The sequence below is a fragment of the Aythya ferina genome (assembly GCF_964211825.1).
Source record: "Aythya ferina genome assembly, chromosome: 16".
In the NCBI taxonomy this organism is placed as follows: domain Eukaryota; kingdom Metazoa; phylum Chordata; class Aves; order Anseriformes; family Anatidae; genus Aythya; species Aythya ferina.
The window spans coordinates 2,782,820-2,801,850 of record NC_140315.1 but is presented as its reverse complement, the minus strand read 5'-3'; the positions used below and the strand labels follow the sequence as shown (position 1 = coordinate 2,801,850).

The 19,031-nt window shown below is 43.7% G+C and overlaps 1 protein-coding gene across 2 annotated transcripts; it reads right to left on the bottom strand.

Moving 5' to 3' along the window:
• Positions 1–8,945: 8,945 nt before the first annotated feature.
• Positions 8,946–13,102, bottom strand: BHLHE23 (basic helix-loop-helix family member e23). 2 transcript variants are annotated; one of them, XM_084537534.1, is made up of 3 exons: positions 12,379–13,102; positions 11,016–11,112; positions 8,946–10,520 (listed from the first exon to the last, which is right to left on the bottom strand). In XM_084537534.1, the coding sequence occupies exons 1-2, from the start codon at positions 13,025–13,027 to the stop codon at positions 11,108–11,110; spliced, it is 654 nt and encodes a 217-aa protein (XP_084393660.1). In that variant the 5' UTR covers positions 13,028–13,102; the 3' UTR covers positions 8,946–10,520; positions 11,016–11,107. The 2 variants fall into 2 exon arrangements, with proteins under 2 accessions (XP_084393660.1, XP_084393661.1); XM_084537535.1 differs by lacking the exon at positions 11,016–11,112.
• Between the last annotated feature and the right edge of the window lie 5,929 nt (positions 13,103–19,031).

Below are 19,031 nucleotides of genomic sequence, written 5' to 3'. Positions count from 1 at the left end.
TTATTTCTCAAAGAAGTGGCAACTGAAACCCAGGGAACGTCAGTGGTTTGCTGCTTGACCTGATTTTATGGGAGAGCTTGAAAGACACCTTTTGGATGCTTTTGTGTGTCCTCCAGGTAAACACTCCAGACACTGTGATTAATATATATATATATATAAAATTCTGTCCCAACCCCTGTCTGAAAGATCAGATTTGAAGCTTATTTTCTTGCTCCGAGAGGTCTTATATTACAGACTAGAGGACCCCAGTCTGAAGTCTAAGGTCACACATGGGTGACATGCCCCAGCCTGAAACAAGTTACCTTGGCTGTATTTTCTGGTTGAAAATTCAGTGAGGCTGCAGAGGATGGGAACAACTGCGAGCTATTACAGTGGCCTCTCAGTCCAAAGGTTAATTGGACTTAGTAGGCTCTCCCTCCCGAATTGTTTCCTAGGGTGACTTTCTCATAGCTCAGCTGTAGCCGTGGCAAAGCTGAGAGCTTGTGTGCAAAGATAATCCTCAGAGAGCCAAGGGATGCTGCAGAAGGAGAAACTGGCAGTTGAACCCACTAAGTTAGGGCTGGACTCAGTTTTCCTCAATGTTCCTCCTTTTTGAGCTGAGATGAAGAGATTTGGTTGAGATTCCCTCCCAGGTGCCCCATTTTTTCATGGGAGATATTAAAGTCATCGCTGGCTCATGTAACACTGCCAGTGAGGACCTCTGCTCTCATCGCTGCGTGGTCTGCCTTGCCTATAGGTAATTGTGTTGTGATTCACTCAAACTGCTAAAATTGAACCCTCCCTGTGTAAAGCAAGGTATTCAGGACCTTTTGGAACACTTGATTTGGCTTCAGTAAGGCAGATACATAAAGTTAGTGTATGTTTGTATACAAGATCACAGATAAATGGACAAACATTTGTTTAATGGGCAAACATTTATTGACCTTCTGTTGACAAAGCAGCCAAATAGATGTAAATAAATCTCCATTAACAGATATATTGAGACACTGAGCAGTCATTTAACATACCTCAGGATGTTATTGTGTGCTGAGAAATAAAAATCTCTTAAATTAATTTCTATCCTTGTCTCAGAGATGCTGTGGAAAATTACCTAATGCTGAAGAATGTCACTTAGTAAAGTCTTAGTCTGTCCAAGTAAAATGATTGATAAATTAATTTAAGTAATATACAGTATTTTGCTTTCAATAGTCTGCTATCCGTTCACAATCTCTTAAAGAAAATGAGTCAATGAGAAAATGTTGTAGTATTGATCCCTTGCTGTTGTTTTTTTTTTTTCCCAATGAAAATATTTTGAAAATATACCCTGCTTACTTACATGAACAACAACACACAGAGAAGAGTTAAAAGTGGGACATTATCTTTCCAATGACATATTTAGCCAGTTATTCAGGCTATAATGAAGCTGTGTAATGAAGTCAATGTCCTTGAAAGTTCTTCATCAATTTTTTTCTCATCTGTCAGCATATCCACTTGCCGACACAATATTAATTAAACACAACATTTCCTGGAGTGTTGAAGTGAAGTCCCATCACTGATAATGAACAGGTTTAGGAGAGTCACATCCCAACAAAATTACTTTTTAAACCAGCCTTATTAAGCAGAAAATTAGACCTAAATCACCCTACAACATCCTCATTAAAAGCCACTGATCCTTGGCTGCTTCTATGTTCTAACATCTTTAATTAGCAAACTGCTAGTCTATCTGCCATGATAAATGCTATTAATCTTACCTTTCATTTGCTTTCTCTTAACCTATCATTTGCCCACTTCAGGGAGATGCACGCTTCCACCAGAATTCATTTTATTGCATCTAATGTCCTTGTAAGGATGAAAAATGCAGCATTCAGGGGTTAAACACAGCGGCTCTCCCTGTGCTCACTCCATCACTGGATTTCATGATTTGTAGATATCTCAGACAGAAGAGTCGCTGTGTTTTGGGGGACATTAAGGATGCTTTCCTGTAGATATTTATGGGATACTGTTGTCAAGCCTCGATAGTGAAATACAGTGCCACCATGGATCGGTGACCTCTCTGCTGCACTATTTAAAACCAGGCAGAGTTACAGACTCCAATTAAAAACCTCCTGAGTGCCTGGGAAAGCTCCGCCCAGGGAAAAGAAATGCCTTAAAAACATGATTGCATTTTAGAACTGTAGCAACTAAATCTATAACCTTTTAGTAGCCTTTACAAAATGTGACAGCTTCACAGCTTCCTTAGTATTTGTTCGCAGAAGCTCCCGAATCTATCAGGACAAATAACATACTGCACTGGGCCGCTTTCACTTTGCATTAATCAGAAGTAAACTTTTAATGCAGTGCCATCCTATGTATTTCAGAAAAGCGTTATTAATTGCTGCGTTCTCAGAATGCCACCTTGCATGTGCAGTTATTTTTTCTGGTTTATATGGAATCAGGGTTTCTCTCTCTACCAGTGCTGTTATTTGCAGCGCGCCTGTTCATCCTTTTCTTATTGCAACCAAAATCGCTCTGTTCAGCTCACAGCTCCCGGGCAACAGAGAATTGCAAATTTAACCTCACTTAATCACATATCTGGCATCATAAATCCAGTCTGTGTTACTCAGCAGATCTTTCCAAGGGGCCTCTGAAAGGAACCCTGCCCTGGATGTGGCACGTCCCGACTGCAGCCGCAGCCTGTTGCAACCTCCAGCTTGAAGAGCTCGACTCTAAGGCTTGTTAGCATAATTTACTCATTTACCCCACTCATTAATCTCTTTCATTGTTATTATCCCATATTATTTACTGACCACACATGCTTCCCACAGATATAAATGCTTTCTCCTGGTGGCTTTAATGAAAGCTGCTTTTAAATTCTCATTGCCTTGTGCTGTACTTGCTGCTGGTGGGCTGCTTCTTTTGGGGCCAGTTTGTTCTAAATGCTACGAAACCTTTCAAATCCTTACTCTAAGTCCTAATTCTAGCAGTAGGCTAGAAGCATCCCCAGGAGGTGACTTGTCCACCCTATCTACGGTGACACGAATTACCCTTGGGAAACCGTTCTCTATTGTTCTTCAGGATGGAGACAGCCCAGGCTAAATTATTTGTCTGACTTTTAGATGTTCAGTTAGGAACCATCTGACTTCCAGTGATTTTTTTTTTTTGGTCTGGAGTGAATGAGCCCTGCTCCGTGTGCAGGAGTCGTACTTGTCAAGCTGTGCTTTTCTAACGAAACCCTTCTCTCGACCCCGATGCGTTTCCATTATCTTTCCATCAGAAAATAGTTTTTCCTCATGCGTACGAAGACAAATGACACGCTCATTTACTTGCACACATGCAAAACGAGAATAATTACTCCATAAATTAGTTAAAAGATTTTCCCAGGGAAAATGAAGAGGCAGAGAACGGAGAGGAAAGACATGTCACTTCCACTTCTTGACTGCTGAAAGAACGAAGATACTCAGCCCACTCTGTCTGCCTTGTGAGTATCTAGACAGACACTTGAATTCAAGATCACTTTATTGTGATGGGCAGGTTCAAGGGAACCCAGTCCCTTGCAAGTGGCTGCCTTGCTTGCAAAAAGACAAGCAAGGAGATGTTCAGGCAGCAAGAGCAGCTCCTGCTCCCACTGCGCATCAGTCTTGTGGCCTGGGGTCATCAGCCCCGTGCAGGACTGAGGCACAAGCCTGGGGCTTGAACAGAGACAGAGAGGCAGAGAAAGCAGCAGAGGACAGCCCAGTGATGCCACTTACTGCTACGGATTGGTGGTCTCACAACAGACAGGGCTAGGATCTCCTTCAGTGTCTTTGCATCTCCCCCATTTCAGGGCAAGAAGCAGAGGGCATTCAGACTGAGCTCAGCGAGGACACCACTGGGTTTTTCATGGAGAGAGGATTTCTGCAGCAAGGCATTTCATAAACCCTGGCCCAGATTCTCCCCCTGACTCTCCTGTGCTCAGTGCACGACGGGGACTGGAGAACAAAGGTGGCTTGAAGCCACTTTCTGCTTCTCCCCTCTGCAAGCAGCTGGGGACTGGCTGCCCCCTGCGGCAGGTTCGCCTCGCCTCGGGCTAGCGAAGCACCAGGAGATGGCTAGCAAACAGCCAGACCTGGCTATACCTCCTTCTCCGTGGGCTGCTGCTGCTCCAGCAGGAGCTGGGAAGTGACTTGGGTGACACCAGAGCCCAGGGACTGGGAGCCTGCGGGGAGTGAGCTGGTGCCAGCGTGGATGGGGCTGGGGGGCAGCGCGGTGTGCGGCGAGCTCGGGGAAGCAGCGAGCTCGAGTCAGTGTGTGTCCACGGGCAAACGCCTTCATCTTCTCTGTGCCTCAGGGCAAGGCGACTGGGGGAGGGCATAAAAAGCAAGAGGATTTCACTAAAATGATCCGATGCTGCTTCCAAATTCGGTTCAGCGCTGGCAGCGCAAACCAGTAAATATCTGCAGACACAAGCGTGCAGCACGTGGTGTGGCTGAGCATCATTATTCACATATTTGTATCAAAAGTATTCACTTATTTATATCAAAACTATTCTGTTTGCAGGCTGGATCAGAATCCCACTGAGGGCAAAAACATTTACAGGAGAGATTATTTGCAAGAACGAGGATTGGAAGAAGCAGTATGGTCCTAACTAGTGCACACAAAATCTCAGAAAGGAAAGGAAAATCTATCCAAGAAGAGGTTTTGGTCTTGCTTTCAATGAAATATAACCTAAGGACCCCAAGCACCCGAAAAGGAGAGAAGCATTTCAAAAAGGCACCCTGTGCTGCACTGCTTACCCCCAAAAAGAGGATTTGTGCCCAAGGAAGCTCAGCACCACTCTCTGCAAGCACTGAAAGAGGACTGGAGTCACAGAGGAACAGGTTTGCCTGCTGTGCAGTCTGCAGTACCAAGATTATCCTATACAGTGCCACATTCAATTGCGAAAAGGAGCTTTAGGAGTAATAGAGCTCCTGTAACTAAAGTGTTTTCTGTCCTCAAATCTTTCAGGAAACTGACTGAGGCAAGAGAGGGAAAAAGCCAAGGGGAGGAAACTTGTTACGAGTAAAATCGTATTTCCTTGGACACTGGGGAGGATGTAAAACTAACCCAGAGGCCTCCAAGTCAGCAGCCATTTTAACATTTTGCGAGAGATTTTCATCTTTTTCCCCTACAGCCTCAGTTCTGCCGTAAACACCGAGCACACCCACCGCGGCTGTCAGCTGCGTGGTTTGCTTTACACTGAAGCAGCCAGGAGATAAAAAATACTTAAGGTAATACAATTCTCAAACCGGTGGCATAAGGACGACTTCATGACATCTCCATCAATAGCGCGATTCGGGACACTTTTACCTGGCATCAAGCAGATCGATACAAGTAGGATGCATGCATCTGGCATCCAGTGAAGGCAACGATAATGCTGCTTCTCCATCCTTCTGTCTGCAAAACTGCCGATGGCAGTGAGAAGCTAGCAGCCTGTCCTGCCCCCTCCCAAGGCACTGCTTTTCTTTAGCAGGTAAAATAAAAGGAGAAATATTATTCGTGGTTTGTCAGCTTGCATGGGTCACAGCAATGTTTCGGGAGTCCAGAGGTTTTTACGCAATGACATTTGCTGGGCTGCAGTCAGATGGTGGTGCACAAAGTTTTGTGAAAACATGACAAAAGCAGTAAAGCGAGCAACAATTGATGGAAAAAAAGACACATTGGCTAAATAAATTATTGGTATACTCCTTCGTGCATGCAGCGTAGGGGAAGGCATCACAAATATACATTAACATGCAAGGGATGTGCATTTTACACAGGTATACATGCATATACACAACCAGATATATTAGTGTGATGTAATTTTAGGAGTTTATTCTTTCCATAATCAATTGACTGCCACTTGCTGGAAGGCAAATCAAGCACAATAAATTTCCTCCCTGGTATCAGGGAAGCAGCAGCATCAGCAGTACTACAGCACGCCGAAAAGTTCAGCACTAGTAAATTCTGCGGAACACCATTACTGTGATTACTGCTTGTGCAAAGATATGCCCGCCTCATTGTCATTTCTGATACTACATCAAGCAAAGGCTGGTGGGGAACCTAGTGCTGCTGTCGCCCAACTGACTGTGACCTTTTTTGGGTGACCGCGCTGCGGTGGTGGCGAGGGCTTCCCTGCTGCCATGCGAAAGCGTGAAGAAAAGAGCGCAGACCCTGGGATGCAGTTTAAGGTTTTAATAAGTGGAGAAATTATCCAGATTAGCTTTTCTTCCCTTAAATGTCAGCGTGGCAACTTCCGTGTCATTAGCAGGAGCAAATGGAAGGGGCTAAATGTCTTGGGATGTGGTGGGTTTTTAAGCCACGTAATGATGGCGATAAAAATCTGTAATGTCAGTTGCCTTGTGGCAATCAACAAACATTTCGCATTATGCTTGCATCTTAAGGTTTGCGGCCAAAACCCAGATTTGCCTCTGTCTCATTAAAATAACGAATGCAGTCCGAATGGATCTGCAATGATTCACTGTACGTCACACTAAATCACAACGCTTCTTGGAGCCAACTGACTATGGCCTCATTACTTTAGACAAAAGTGGGCTTGGAGGAAAAACTGGGGTGATGTTTTTTTGCTCAGCCATGTTTTTTCCCTTTGAAATACTTAAGGCAAAAGAGCAGATAGTTTTCTCCCATTGGTAGCTGGGCAAGGTTGGGTTATATTCACAGTGCAGTTCCCTATCGATACACATAAACACACAAAACGTTAGGGCTGGTGTCGGGAAACAGAAATTAAACCCATCCAAATGGCATTATTGAGGCAGGTTCTAATGAGTATGAATCGCTGATGAAATTAAATACCTAAAAATGAAAATAAGCTTTGAAATAATAAATATGTATCTTTTAATTCTTCTGCTAGGGAGTCTGAAGACCAGCACGCTTGTGTTGTGTAAGAGCTCATGTACTTGTGGTTTGTCTCCTGCAAGGCTTTGTTCTGCAACTTTCAGTGCCTTGAATATAGCCAAAATATTAAACTTTTTTTTTTCCCCTGAAAAATCTTGGCTAAATCTCTAAATCATTGCTTTTCAATACTGATACTTAATTATCTAATTGATATTAAAGAATTTTTTTTAGAATTATGTATGAAACCATTTAGCATTTCAGGAATAAACATTAACTCAAACCTGACTATTCTTAATTGCAGAAAAAATATTTTAAAAAATTGAGCTGGATACTTTAAAACCTATGTGTATTTATAAATACAAAGGCAAGATTTTGAGGTAACAGGTAGAAGAATAAATACATGAATTTTGATTATGAAAAGATTATATAAAGGAAATTGTGAAAATCATTCAAAACACCTCAGTGAATGGCAAAGACCTTTCAAATATATTCTTTGTTTTTATAATTGTTACCATTTTCTTTATGCACATATGCTTTATTGTAAAGAGAAAATGTCTGAAATTAAGCTATTTTTCTAAAACACTCTCTTGCAAACATATTTCTAATTTGATAGCAAAATATTTTGTTATATATGCATTAGGAATTTGTTTCACGTAGGAGGACAACTGAATAAGAAGCATTCGTGGAATGATTGATTTAAATGTTATAAATCCCTGAATTTTTCATCTCCCTTTGAACGGAATGCCAAAGGGGATTAAAGACTAAAGACATATCACAAACAAATTTACATTATTAAAATTACTGTAATCAAGAGTGTTTTCTAGCCTTAATCAGGATTAGAGAAAACCAAACAAAAAAATGCCAAACTTTTCTACTGAGCAATACTAATCAAAATTCTATCAAAATGACAGATAACAGAATAAAAGCGCTTTTGAAAATTAAAAATACTGGATGGTGTATCTAGCCTTTTCTCAAAAATATTTTCACTCATTTGAGATCTGAGCACCGCTTGCTCTGCTAAATCTTATGGCAGACAGCAAGAACAGAAAAAAATAACGCTGCTAAATTTCCATAACACCACAAAGTCAGACCTCTTATTTCTGTGAGCACGTCCAGTAAACACACTTGTTTGAATATATGCCACAGAAACAGGAGGGAAAAGTGCAGCGTGGAGTGCTTAGTTTTGTTCTCCTGAATTCTAAGCAAGATGATTGAAGTTGGGGAAAACTGGGCTAGAAATCTGCTGTCCAGGGTGCCGCAGGGAGAACTCAGCCTCCCGGCACGCGCTGCGACTTTCGTGATTGTGCTGGCAATAAGCAGGTTTGCTCTGGCGAGCCATGGAGGCTTTTAAGTGTCTTTATCCACCGTGCTCTGTGCTTCGCAGCTATGCTACAAGGCTAATACGGTAAAGGGATCAAACTTGCACAGATTTTTCTGGTCCTCCGGAGCCTCTTAAAGAGGGCAGCGTTACCCTGGTTTCGGAAAGCACACGGAGCTGTGGAGCATCAGGCCCCGTCTCACTTCCACTGGTGTCCCAGTTCGTAATGCTGCAGCAGGATTGGACCCCGCATCCATTTCAGCCTCGTGAAATGTCGACTCCTGTTTTACAGTGGAAATCCTAGAAATGTATATGTAAAGAACAATCCTGAAAATGATCAGAGAATGATGAGCTTTGTTTTGTAAAGCCTGGGAAATGAGCTCAGCAAAGCAGCAATACGCAGATATTGTGCCTGTCCTTCACAAAAACAGCAATATGGATTAAAGAACAAGGGAAACTGCATGATTCTCATGGCTTTTCTAGAAACCACAACCGATTTAACCTTCACCAGTATCTGGAGAAGAGAGCTGCCACCCAGGCCCTTCGTCTTCAAACCTGTTGCTTCGCTGTATTTGGTTCAACAAGATTTTACCTTGCAAGCTCAAGATTAGTAATGCCAAACCTTGACTGATACAGTGCAAACTGACAGCAGTTTCCAAATCTCTCTTTGTAAGGTTACACTGGCTAGTAAGATGTTAGTTTTGGATATTACATATCATACAAAAGCAACAGGCAGGTGAGTAGCATCTCCTCTTTGCATCTCTTCCTACTGAGACCATATGCTGACTATTTTTGCAATTTAAAGAAAAACTAAGGGAGGTAAGAAAACAATATATTCTTTAATTAAAAGTTGGCATTGTCTTTTCTTTGAACATACCAGGGTAACAAGTAGATTAGAACACATGATCTGTATTTCAGTTCCATCCCAGCATACATCGTAAATCCTTCTTTATAAAAAACAAACAGGAAGCATAACAAGGACATTTGAGAAGAAAAAGGGAGTTTCAGCATTTTGAAGTGCTCCCTTTATATTCTCTGAAACACCAACCAAAACCAGACACTTGAAACCTTACATGGAACACATAATAGATTTTTTTTTTCATTGGGGAAAAATAAATGACAGGTCATGGGATCTTATCCCCAGGATAACCATCCACATTTGCAAGGTTAACACTGACACTTCACACACACAAATGCAGTAGTCAGATGCTAGTTTATCTCCCCCCAACAAAACCATCTTTCCAGCAGTATCAGGCATTCACTTGGCAGCAGTTTTAGCAGCAGCTCAACGCAGAGCAAATCATACCGAAACAGATGCCTTCCTGTCAACAGGAAGCACGAAGGGCTCGGTATGGGTTCGAGCTCTGTACAAAAAAAAGAGTTAAAATCCTGCAGGTCCACTGTGGCTTAGAAACAAGTCACGGAACTGAACTTTCAGATTATCTCAGAAGCTAGTCACCTTGTAGTTTAATATTAATTCGTCTGTGGCAGAGTTATAATTGGGCTTTTTACTTTGGAATTAAAACAACTATACTTTCAAGTAGATTTTAATAATTATTTACACGTTACTTTAGTATTACTTTGATAAGTTCTACATTTGTATTTAATACTTAGCCTTTTAACAGTACTTAGATATTCAAGCTTGCTATTTTAATTTTTTTAAATATTCTTAAAAAAAGGTTTTAACTTCTGCATTTGAAATTCTACATTTAGCCTCCTGCAAACAATTAATTCAATGTGGGTTCTCAAAGAACCTTCTGAACATTTCAAGGACTCCCTGCAGGTGAATTTTTAGGATTCCAGGTAGATACAGTAATGTGAGCAAGCCTTTTTCTCATGGAAACTGTAGGAGAAGTTAATCATTGTACTAAAAATAATTGTTCCAAAAATATCTTTAAAATAACAGTCTGCAAGACTATGAAGACTTTTCTCAGCTCTGAAATTGAGTCACTTTTTACCATAACTATTTGAGGGGAAAAAAAGCAATTATAAATTCAATTGTTATTAGTGTAAGTTCCTAAACCAATCCAAACTTTTTTTTTTTTAATATCAAGCTGTTAAATATTCCAACTATTTTAGTTTCTGATAAAACATAAGTTAAACCATTCTCCATTTAAATATTCCCCACTGCTCAATTTGCAATAATTTTAACCAGAATTAATAAACATTTAGCTAAAAATCATGATTCTGTTACACAGACCCCCCTTTTTCTTTTTTCAAAATAATTTCTGGCAACAACTCAGTCTGCAAGATATCAAATGACCTTTGCTGATTTGCAGTTTCCAGTCAATTTTGCTTCAGGAGTGGTTTTGGTTGGCTTTCACTTCATCAGATGCCTTTAAAGAATATTTTCAAGACTTTCTTTTATGGAAAGAGGTACAACAGATAAACTGTTCTGAAAAAAAAAAAGAGGAAATGAAGATATAAAATTGGAAGTGAGCAAGAATCAGTTTTAAGCATACGTCTTTATGAATGAAGCTGAATCACACACTTCATTTTCCAAACACAAAAAGTCTTTTGGAAATGTATTAATTAAAATTAAGTGCCACCGACAAGCAGCTTTAGAGGGATGGCAGTCCTTTTCAAATTAGCATAACACTAACGACAGCCATGGAAATTGGTTTAATAACCCTAAATAGTTACACCCCACTCCTAACACAAATGGCCACGGACAGCTCGAGCCCCTCGGGCTGCGACTGTACCAGTTTATGTTTTTGCTCTGACATGGGGTGGGTATTCTTATCTGAGCAGAAATCACTGAATGCACCTCAATTATGATTATATAATGATTAGTGAAGCATACAAGGCACCAAAGCGTTAAACATAATAAAACAGCAAACCCAAGTAAACCAGCACAGTGACATCAAAACTTGGTCAGCGAGGGACTCACTTGGTAACTCGTACTACTGCAGTCAACACTCAGCAAGAGATTATTCATTTAGCTGTGACATTAAGCAGCCCAAACCACGCGTAGGTCTAGGGTCAAGCTGCAGATATAACAGAAAACCAAGCTGAAGGGATGAGCAGAGTCTTTAAACACTTTCCTTCCCTGCCGTTTTACACCGGTATCCTCGGAGCTAAGCTCAGTGCTACAGCAGCCCCGTTTAAACGCAGCTCCAGCACTGGGGGCAAAACATTTTCCAGCGAGCATTTAAATACAGAAGCTAAACCTCACGCATTCACAGTCTGCTTATCTGTAAACATCACTTTTGTGTGCTTGAGATTCGTTAGAAAAGATGGAGAAAAAAAACACAAATCCCTGCTGAGAAGGAGCTGGATTTCCACAAGCTTTTTAAAGCACGATGATTGCTCGCCTAACTTCACAGCGCTGGTCCCCTGCGAAGCACTGCTACAGCACCTCCTCGTTACCCGACTTCAGCAGGGCTTTGCTCGGACTGCCAGCTGGTTTTAGAGACATGTAGGACAGAGAAAGTGGTTATTCATGTCTTTTATTTATTATAAATACATATAAATATGTTAAGTGACTTTTGCTTTGCTTATGATGAGCAATGACTTTGGAAAATCTGGAAAACTTAACCAAGCTGAGAAACAGGCAAAAAGCAGGCATTAGCATACAATCAGAGTCCCCTCAGTCCAAGATTATTTTCTAAAGAGCAAAATAACGCATCTTATTCTGAAGCATCTATAGCTTTATCAAGAGCACCAGACTGCCTCCCTCCCAGGAGCTGACCAAATGACATTTTCATTCGGGTTTTGGGGCACAAGCAAGCCCTGTCTGGCTACGAATGAAGCCCCTCGTTTACATGTGGCTCTGAAACATTGCATAGTTTCGGGGCTGGGTTTTCTTTCTTTCCTTTTAAGCTGTTTTCAACCCAGATCAATCAGTCCAAAGAAAACTCACTGAGGTTTCCACTTCCAGATCTCTCTCTCTCCCCTTCCCTGTGCTTCTGTAGTTTAAAAGCTGCTCAAAAACTTTGCAGGTCAGAGCAGACAGAATAGAAACGCCACGCTCACAGTCTGCTAACAGGCTGGGAGGGAAATGACTACCGATGGAGTTGCACGGGAGGGAAGAAAGTAAAAGTTAACGGTGGGTGTGTTTTGGGTCCCAGCATCTCCGAACAAGGTACAAGGGTGTGATTTAAAAAAAATAAACAAACAGAAAACCCAGACTTAACTGATGGCAGGAAGCTGGGGCTGGTGGCAAGCGGAAAGAAAGGCGCAGAGGAGAACAAAAAAAAAGAAAAATAAACCCGAGAAGCCCGAAGAAGGCAGAAGTCAAGGCTTGTCGTTACAGTGTTTGCAGAGGGCGGAGGCGGCTCCTGTGAAGGCAGTGCATTTCTCGGGGCAGCCAGGCAAGGCCGTGCCGGTGAAGGGGTAGACGGCCGACTGTCCGAAGGGGCTGAGGGTGGCGGGCAGCGGGGCGCCCAGCGCTTGGCCCTGGTTCAGGTAGGCCACCAGCCTCCGCATCTCCTCCAGAGCCTGAGCCTGCATGAGGATGTAGTTCTTGGCCAGCAGCAGGGTGGCGATTTTGGACAGTTTGCGCACCGAGGGGCTGTGGGCGTAGGGGATGACCGAGCGCAGGCCGTCCAAGGCGTCGTTGAGGTCGTGCATCCGCCGCCGCTCCCGGGCGTTGATGCTGAGGCGCAGCGAGCGCTGCTCCTTGGGTTTCTTGCCCAGGGCGGCCCCCTTCAGCTTGCCCTCTCGCTCCAAGGCCTCGCCGCCCTTCGCCCCGGCCTCGAAGGCATCCTCCTCGTCGCCGCTCTGCTCGCCGCTACTCTCCGCCGCCTTGCCCAGCGCCCCGGGGTGGTGGAAAGCCGCCCCGCCGCCCCCTGACAAGGCTCCTCGAGGGCTCTGGGCGCCGCCGTAGGTGAAAGGCGACGGGGCGTAACCCGGGGCCAGCGCCAGGTAAGCCTCGCCGGCCAGAGACTTGAGCTCGGCCATCCTGCCCCCCCGGCGCTGAGGGAGGAGGATGATGAGGAGGGTGATGATGAAGAGCAGGACGCGGCCGCGCCGCTCCGCGCCAGGGGCGGGCTATGAGGCGGCCGCGGCCCCGCCGCCGCTTATATAGCGAAGAGCGGCCCGGCGCGAGGCCCCGCTGCCCAATCAGAGGGCAGAAAGGGGCGGCGGGAACGGCCCCGCGCTGGCCGAGGCCCCGCCCTCGTCCCCGCCGCCTGAGGAAGGCGCTGAGGAGAGCGGGGTAGGGGGGGCAGCGCGGCCGTGAGGAAGGGGCCGCAGGGCTGTGGGGTGTGGGGACTGGTGGTCCCCTACGGGTAGAGGGGAGTGTCGGGGTGAAGTCTTGTTACTGGTGTGCTCTGTCCGGGTCTGCTGTCCCGGAATCATGTTCCGATCCCGTCACCACACTCCTGTCCTGCCATGATGCTCCTGTCCTGTAACGATGCTCCTGACCATCACCACACTCCTGCCCTGTCACCACGCTCCTGTCTCAACATGATATCGTCTCTTACAGGAGCTTTTAAAATGTTTACATTTCCCTTTCTAAAATGAACAAGAAAAGGCAACCGTTGAGCTGGTGCTTCAGCCTTCCTCGCACTGGGACACTATCTGGAGCCCCTTTCTGTCACACAGGGTGTTTCAGAAAGCTAGTGAGGATGTCAAGGTTGGCTTTCTGTCAGAGTTTGCTGAACCCAGTGTAAGGGGGGCAGATCAATGGTTTGTGCGATTCCCCAAGTCTGGTCTCATTTGGAGACTATACAGGAGTCTGTCTTATTGTGGAAATGGCCACCACACCCTAGTCCTCATTAGCCCCAAAACAAATAAAGAATTGATTAGGGAACATACATACATATCTGTGTATATATATATGTATATATACACATATTTGAGAGGGAGAGAGCTTCCTAGTGTCAACTGGAGAAGTGAAAGCTTCCCCATCCCCACACCTGGGACCACCAGTCACTAAATGGTACATATTGCAATGGGAGGCAAAGTCATGCAAGGTCTTGACAGCTTGTGGGCATGGCTTGCTGCCCTGGTCGCTCTGATTTAGGTGAGGATGACAGTGGAGGCACCTGTTGTGATGAGAGATTTCCAAGGCAAAGGCCCTGTCTATTTCCATTTCCTTCAAAGGCTCACTGTGCTCCTCCATTCCATGTACCAGGAAAAGAAATGTGATCCTTCCTGACTCAGTCTGACTCTGAAGGGACTCTCTGTCCTTCCCAGTTGTACCACTAACTGAGTGGTAAGCTCAGAAGGGAAACAAATCTATTTTTCAAAACCATTTTGGTAGCATAGTGACCTGCAATGAGAGAAATCATGGCTGTGGGGAATCCTTGTGTTACAACAAAACGAGGTCCCAGTGTCAGGATTTTTTTAGGCTTCTGAGACTGCTTGATTGCACTGAGTTTTGGTGTGCAGGCACTATAAGAGCACCCCAGGCTTTCTGCAGGCATGCCACGTGCCTGGTCCAGGCCCCTCAAGTGCCTGCTTGGAAAGGATGGGATGCATCTTGTGTGCTGACATCCAGGTGTGAGCGGGTGGGTAATGGCTAAAGGCAGACACAACCTGTTGATGCTGATGTACCTGGTAGGTGATTTTCTGGAGCAAACAATGTCTTGGGCATTAAGGTGACACGAGGCTTTTTCCAGAATGTGTTCTGTTTTTATCAGAGCCTCTACAAAGCACAGTTAGCTTGTCCTCTCCCCATCACCTCCCTTTATGCAGTGTGCTAACGTGAAATGACGAGCTTGTCTCTCTTCCTTCTCCACATCAGAGCCACGAGTGCTGAGATCTGCGGTGACAGATGCACACTCGCTCATAGTAGCAGAGCTGCAGCCCAAGAATGAGGCTGCTCCCCTCTGTGAATGTAAGTCCAGAAGATTTTCGGAAGAGTGTAATATATAAAACAAGTTGTGCAAGCATGTGCACAAGTTTTGAGCATCATAGTTTTCTCTCATCTTGCCTCCAGTGTCTGATCTATTATCACTTCTCTGTTTTTGCTGCTTTTATCAGGCTTATAAGACTATGAAGACTGGTTTTAGTCAATTAATTGCTTTATGAGAAATCAATCACTTGACTACTCCTAGGGCAGATCACTGTAAAAATTCATGTGGACTTTCAAATACAGGTGAGCACAGCATAACTTCTGTTCACCTCTGGGATCACTCCCACACTCCAAGTCACAGCAGACAAACAGAGAGAAGTACTAGAAAATTATTGCTTACATCAATAGATTCCCATAGGAGGAAAAAAAAAAAAAAAGAGAGAGAGATGTGCAAGGACAGTTAAAAGCAGGATTCTACCCTGCTGGAAAAGTTTCCTGCTGGAAAAAAAAATAATAATAAAAAATCTGTAATGCATTGAGATGGACCAGCAGTATTTCAACATTGTAGAAATTTTTGTTGTAAAGACACGGTACAAGTAGTGCTAGCTTTCAAAGTATGTCATGCATCTAGCAAGGCTAATGCTAAGAGCAGTGGGCTGAAAATTAGAAGTGAACACTTTTCACATAGGCTCCGTAGTGCTTTGATAAATCGATGAGTTCTTCAAGGGTTATTTCAACACCAAAGGGCAGCTTGGGAGGCAGATTAACTACAGCAGAACAGAGCAGAAGATTTGTTGCCTTATATAATTCTAAAACACACAGCTGAGAGAGTTCATTTGGAGTCTGTATGAATATGAAATCTAATCAGGATTAATGTGCTACAAAATGTACAATGAAGAATTTGTTTTGGACCTCCCCCTTAAATTTCAGCTGTGAATATGTAGCTTTGAAAGTATTCGATCTGGTTTCTCCCTTAAAAATGACACGGCTGCTCTCTGAGAAAAAGAAACATCTGATTTGGGTTTTGACTTGTCAAACAACAACAAAAAGGGGAGATTAAAAAAAAAATAGCAGAAGGGAATGACTCATATGGAAGAACATTGCAGAAAATCAAATCTCTTCCAGTTGCTTCAGGGAAAAATGGACATATGCAATAAGAAGTAAATTTATCACGTACTGTGAAGTATTTGCCAGCTTCTAAGTGGGATTCTTCCTTCTTCTGTTATACATATTCAAAACTTGGTATGAATATTTAATAATTAATAGCAGACAATTACAGCTAGAATTATAACAGTTATTGTAGCTGCAAGTTCCTCAAGGCAGGACCGTACCTTTATTAAGACTCCTTTATGCCACAAACATTTCATAAATAATACGCAGTGCTAATGATTTGATTGACATATCTGCCTCCTTAATCAATGGGATTTCTGTTAGCTTAACAAGGCCAGACAGCCCACAAAATGAAACACTTTTACCTGACCATGTACAGGACCAAATCAGGAACATCACGGGCTGGGCTGTGTCAGGACTACAGCTCCCAGGTGCCGCTGCAGCTTGGAGGCTGCTCTCATCCCTCGGGGAAAAAAGCAGTCTGGGATCGGTAGCACTTGTGCTACAGGAGGAGTTTGAGTACAGTTTATTTCAGTTTTGATGCAAAGAGTGGGAGAAAATGATCAAAATAAGTGTGTGTATATATATATATTGAATTTTTCTTTTATTTCTAAAACCATGCACCTGCGTCAAACAATGCGTCTTGCAGTGTCGTTGCCTACAGGCTGAATTTTGAAGGAATTGGAATGAGATAAGACCATGCAGTGAAGCACAAATCTTTACTCAGTCACCTTACCTATGACATGGTAGATAAAGGACCTCAGGGTTTGGCCAGGACCTGTTATCAAAGTGGCTAAAACAGTTGCAATGACTGCCCCGTGCGTTTACAAATTCCAGCAGTTTCGCTGCCTGTTGCATTAAGAGCATTTTGAAATGGGGACCAATCTACAAAGGGATATTTTTTCCATCGGAAAAAAAATGAAAAATTCCGTCTCCATCCCTACCAGCCGGATTCAGATGTTAAAAAATGTGACAAAACAGACTGTCTTGAGAAAACCGGGCAGAAAGGTATCTGAAAGACCCAGTGTTGGGGCTGTAACTCGGAGCAGAGCCCTGCGAAGTGCCACGCTGACACCTAGCGACAGCCTCCTGCAGAGCCCGGCAGATACCTGGCACCTTCCCCAACACAGCAGAAGGATGCAGAGCACCAAAAATTCAGAAGTGACCCAAACAGCACCCAGGAGTGCTTGTGGGTTTGGGGCTGGGGTTCCACAGACCGTATTTTGCACGCCTTGCCTTGTAAATCTGACCCTGTTCCTGGTGGCTGCTGCCACTGCAATGGGTCTGGCAGGCTTTTGGAGCTTTTCCTTTTATTCAGACAGACACATGGGCAGTGGGAAGTGCAGAGGTGCTTGAGCCTCAAGGCGCGTCAGTGGATCATCTGGTGCTGAGAAAAAGTGGTGCTGGGAGGAGTGGGGGCGTTTTACGCTGCTGGGTGCTGGGAAAAGTGGGTGAACACGGTCCCTTCCTTCCCTCGGGTGTCCTAGTAAAAAATAAAAATAAAATAAATAAAATAAAAATAAAATAAAATAAAAATAAAACAAAATTTTAAAATAAAATAATATAAAATAAAATAAATTAAAAATAAAATAAAATAAAATAAAATAAAATAAAATAAAATAAAATAAAATAATAAAATAAAAAATAAAATAAAATAAAATAAAATAAAATAAAATAAAATAAAATAAAATAAAATAAAATAAAATAAAATAAAATAAAATCAGCAAGGCAGGAAAAGCGCAATCTATAGCCATGCTGTGCTGGTTCTGGCTGCTTGCAGATGGTGGGTAGGCAGAGGACAGGGGCTCAGAGCAGGGACAAACAGGTAGAGGGTGGTTTGTGGGCAGCAGGAGGGTGTCTGCCCAAACACACACAGAGGTCTGGGCTAGCTGGAGGTTGTAGCTGTCCCCTAGGAGCGTGGCAGGAGGGTAAGAAGAAGTGGAGCTGCTGAAGTGGCAGTGCGGTTGTTTCTGCTGAGTTCTTGCCTATCACTTGTCTGCTATGCTGCTGAGGCTTTCATCTCAAAAATAAAATAAAATATTGAAATGAAATGAAATGAAATAAGATATAAAAAAATAAAATGAAAATTAAAAAAAAAAGAAAATTAAAAAAAATGAAATGAAAAAATGAAAAATGGAAAGATGTAGGGATAACATTTTTGTTTTAGGGAGGGGAGATTCTGATGTCAGTCCTGCCCGAAGCTCCCTCAGGTACTAACAGGGCATTCAATTTGGATTGCAAAACCTGCCTGAGGAGTCAGGTGGATGTGTAAGGGGTAGCTCTACTGACTGGGCATTCATAATAATATAAAAAGCGGTGAAATCTTCCTTTACCATCTGCTCCTGCACCACCTGTTGTTAATTCCTAGGGTTGAACAACAGCACCCCGAGGAGTTTTTTTCCCAAACTGCTCAGTACTGCGCTGCCCTTCAGGCACAAGCGATGGCCAGGGGAGGCCTCCTACAACCTGGAAGCTTATTTTGGGGCAGCTTATCGAAGTCAGACTTTGATTTGAAAGTAAAGGCCGCTGGGATAGATTTTGCTCTGCTTATATCCCCCAGCTGCTCATACTTCGTGCCCTTCACTAGGTGGCAGCAAGAAGATGGCTAAAAACAATTGGAAGGAGTCGATTTATTTATTTATTTAAAAATAAAAAAAAATAAATAAAAAAATACATCGAGCAGAGAGTTTACAACCGCCTCCCCGTGTCGATGGATTTATTTAGCAGTCCCTCCGCAAACAAAACAGCCGAGCCTGGCGAACCCTCCAGCGGCTGGGGGATGCTCGAGCATCCCGGAGCCTCCCCCCCCCGCGCACCGCAGCCTCTCTGCGCTCCCTCTGCTGGCCAAGCGGCTCCTGGCGGCTTCTCCTCGGAGCTCCTGCAGCAGCAGGCAGCATGGCAAGGAGGGACAGGGCCTCGGTGTAGCCTCCTGAGTGCCAAAATAGCCCCTGTTCCTTCCCGGAGCAAGGGGGCACCATCCTCTCTTTCCCAAGGCATCTAGCTCCAGTTTCGGCTTGCAGCCCGGATACTGGTTTGATAACAAGGCTGGACTCC

Bases quoted from the DNA above. Each gene is read 5' to 3' on its own strand.
- BHLHE23 (XM_084537534.1), bottom strand. From the start codon at position 13,027: ATGGCCGAGCTCAAGTCTCTGGCCGGCGAGGCTTACCTGGCGCTGGCC.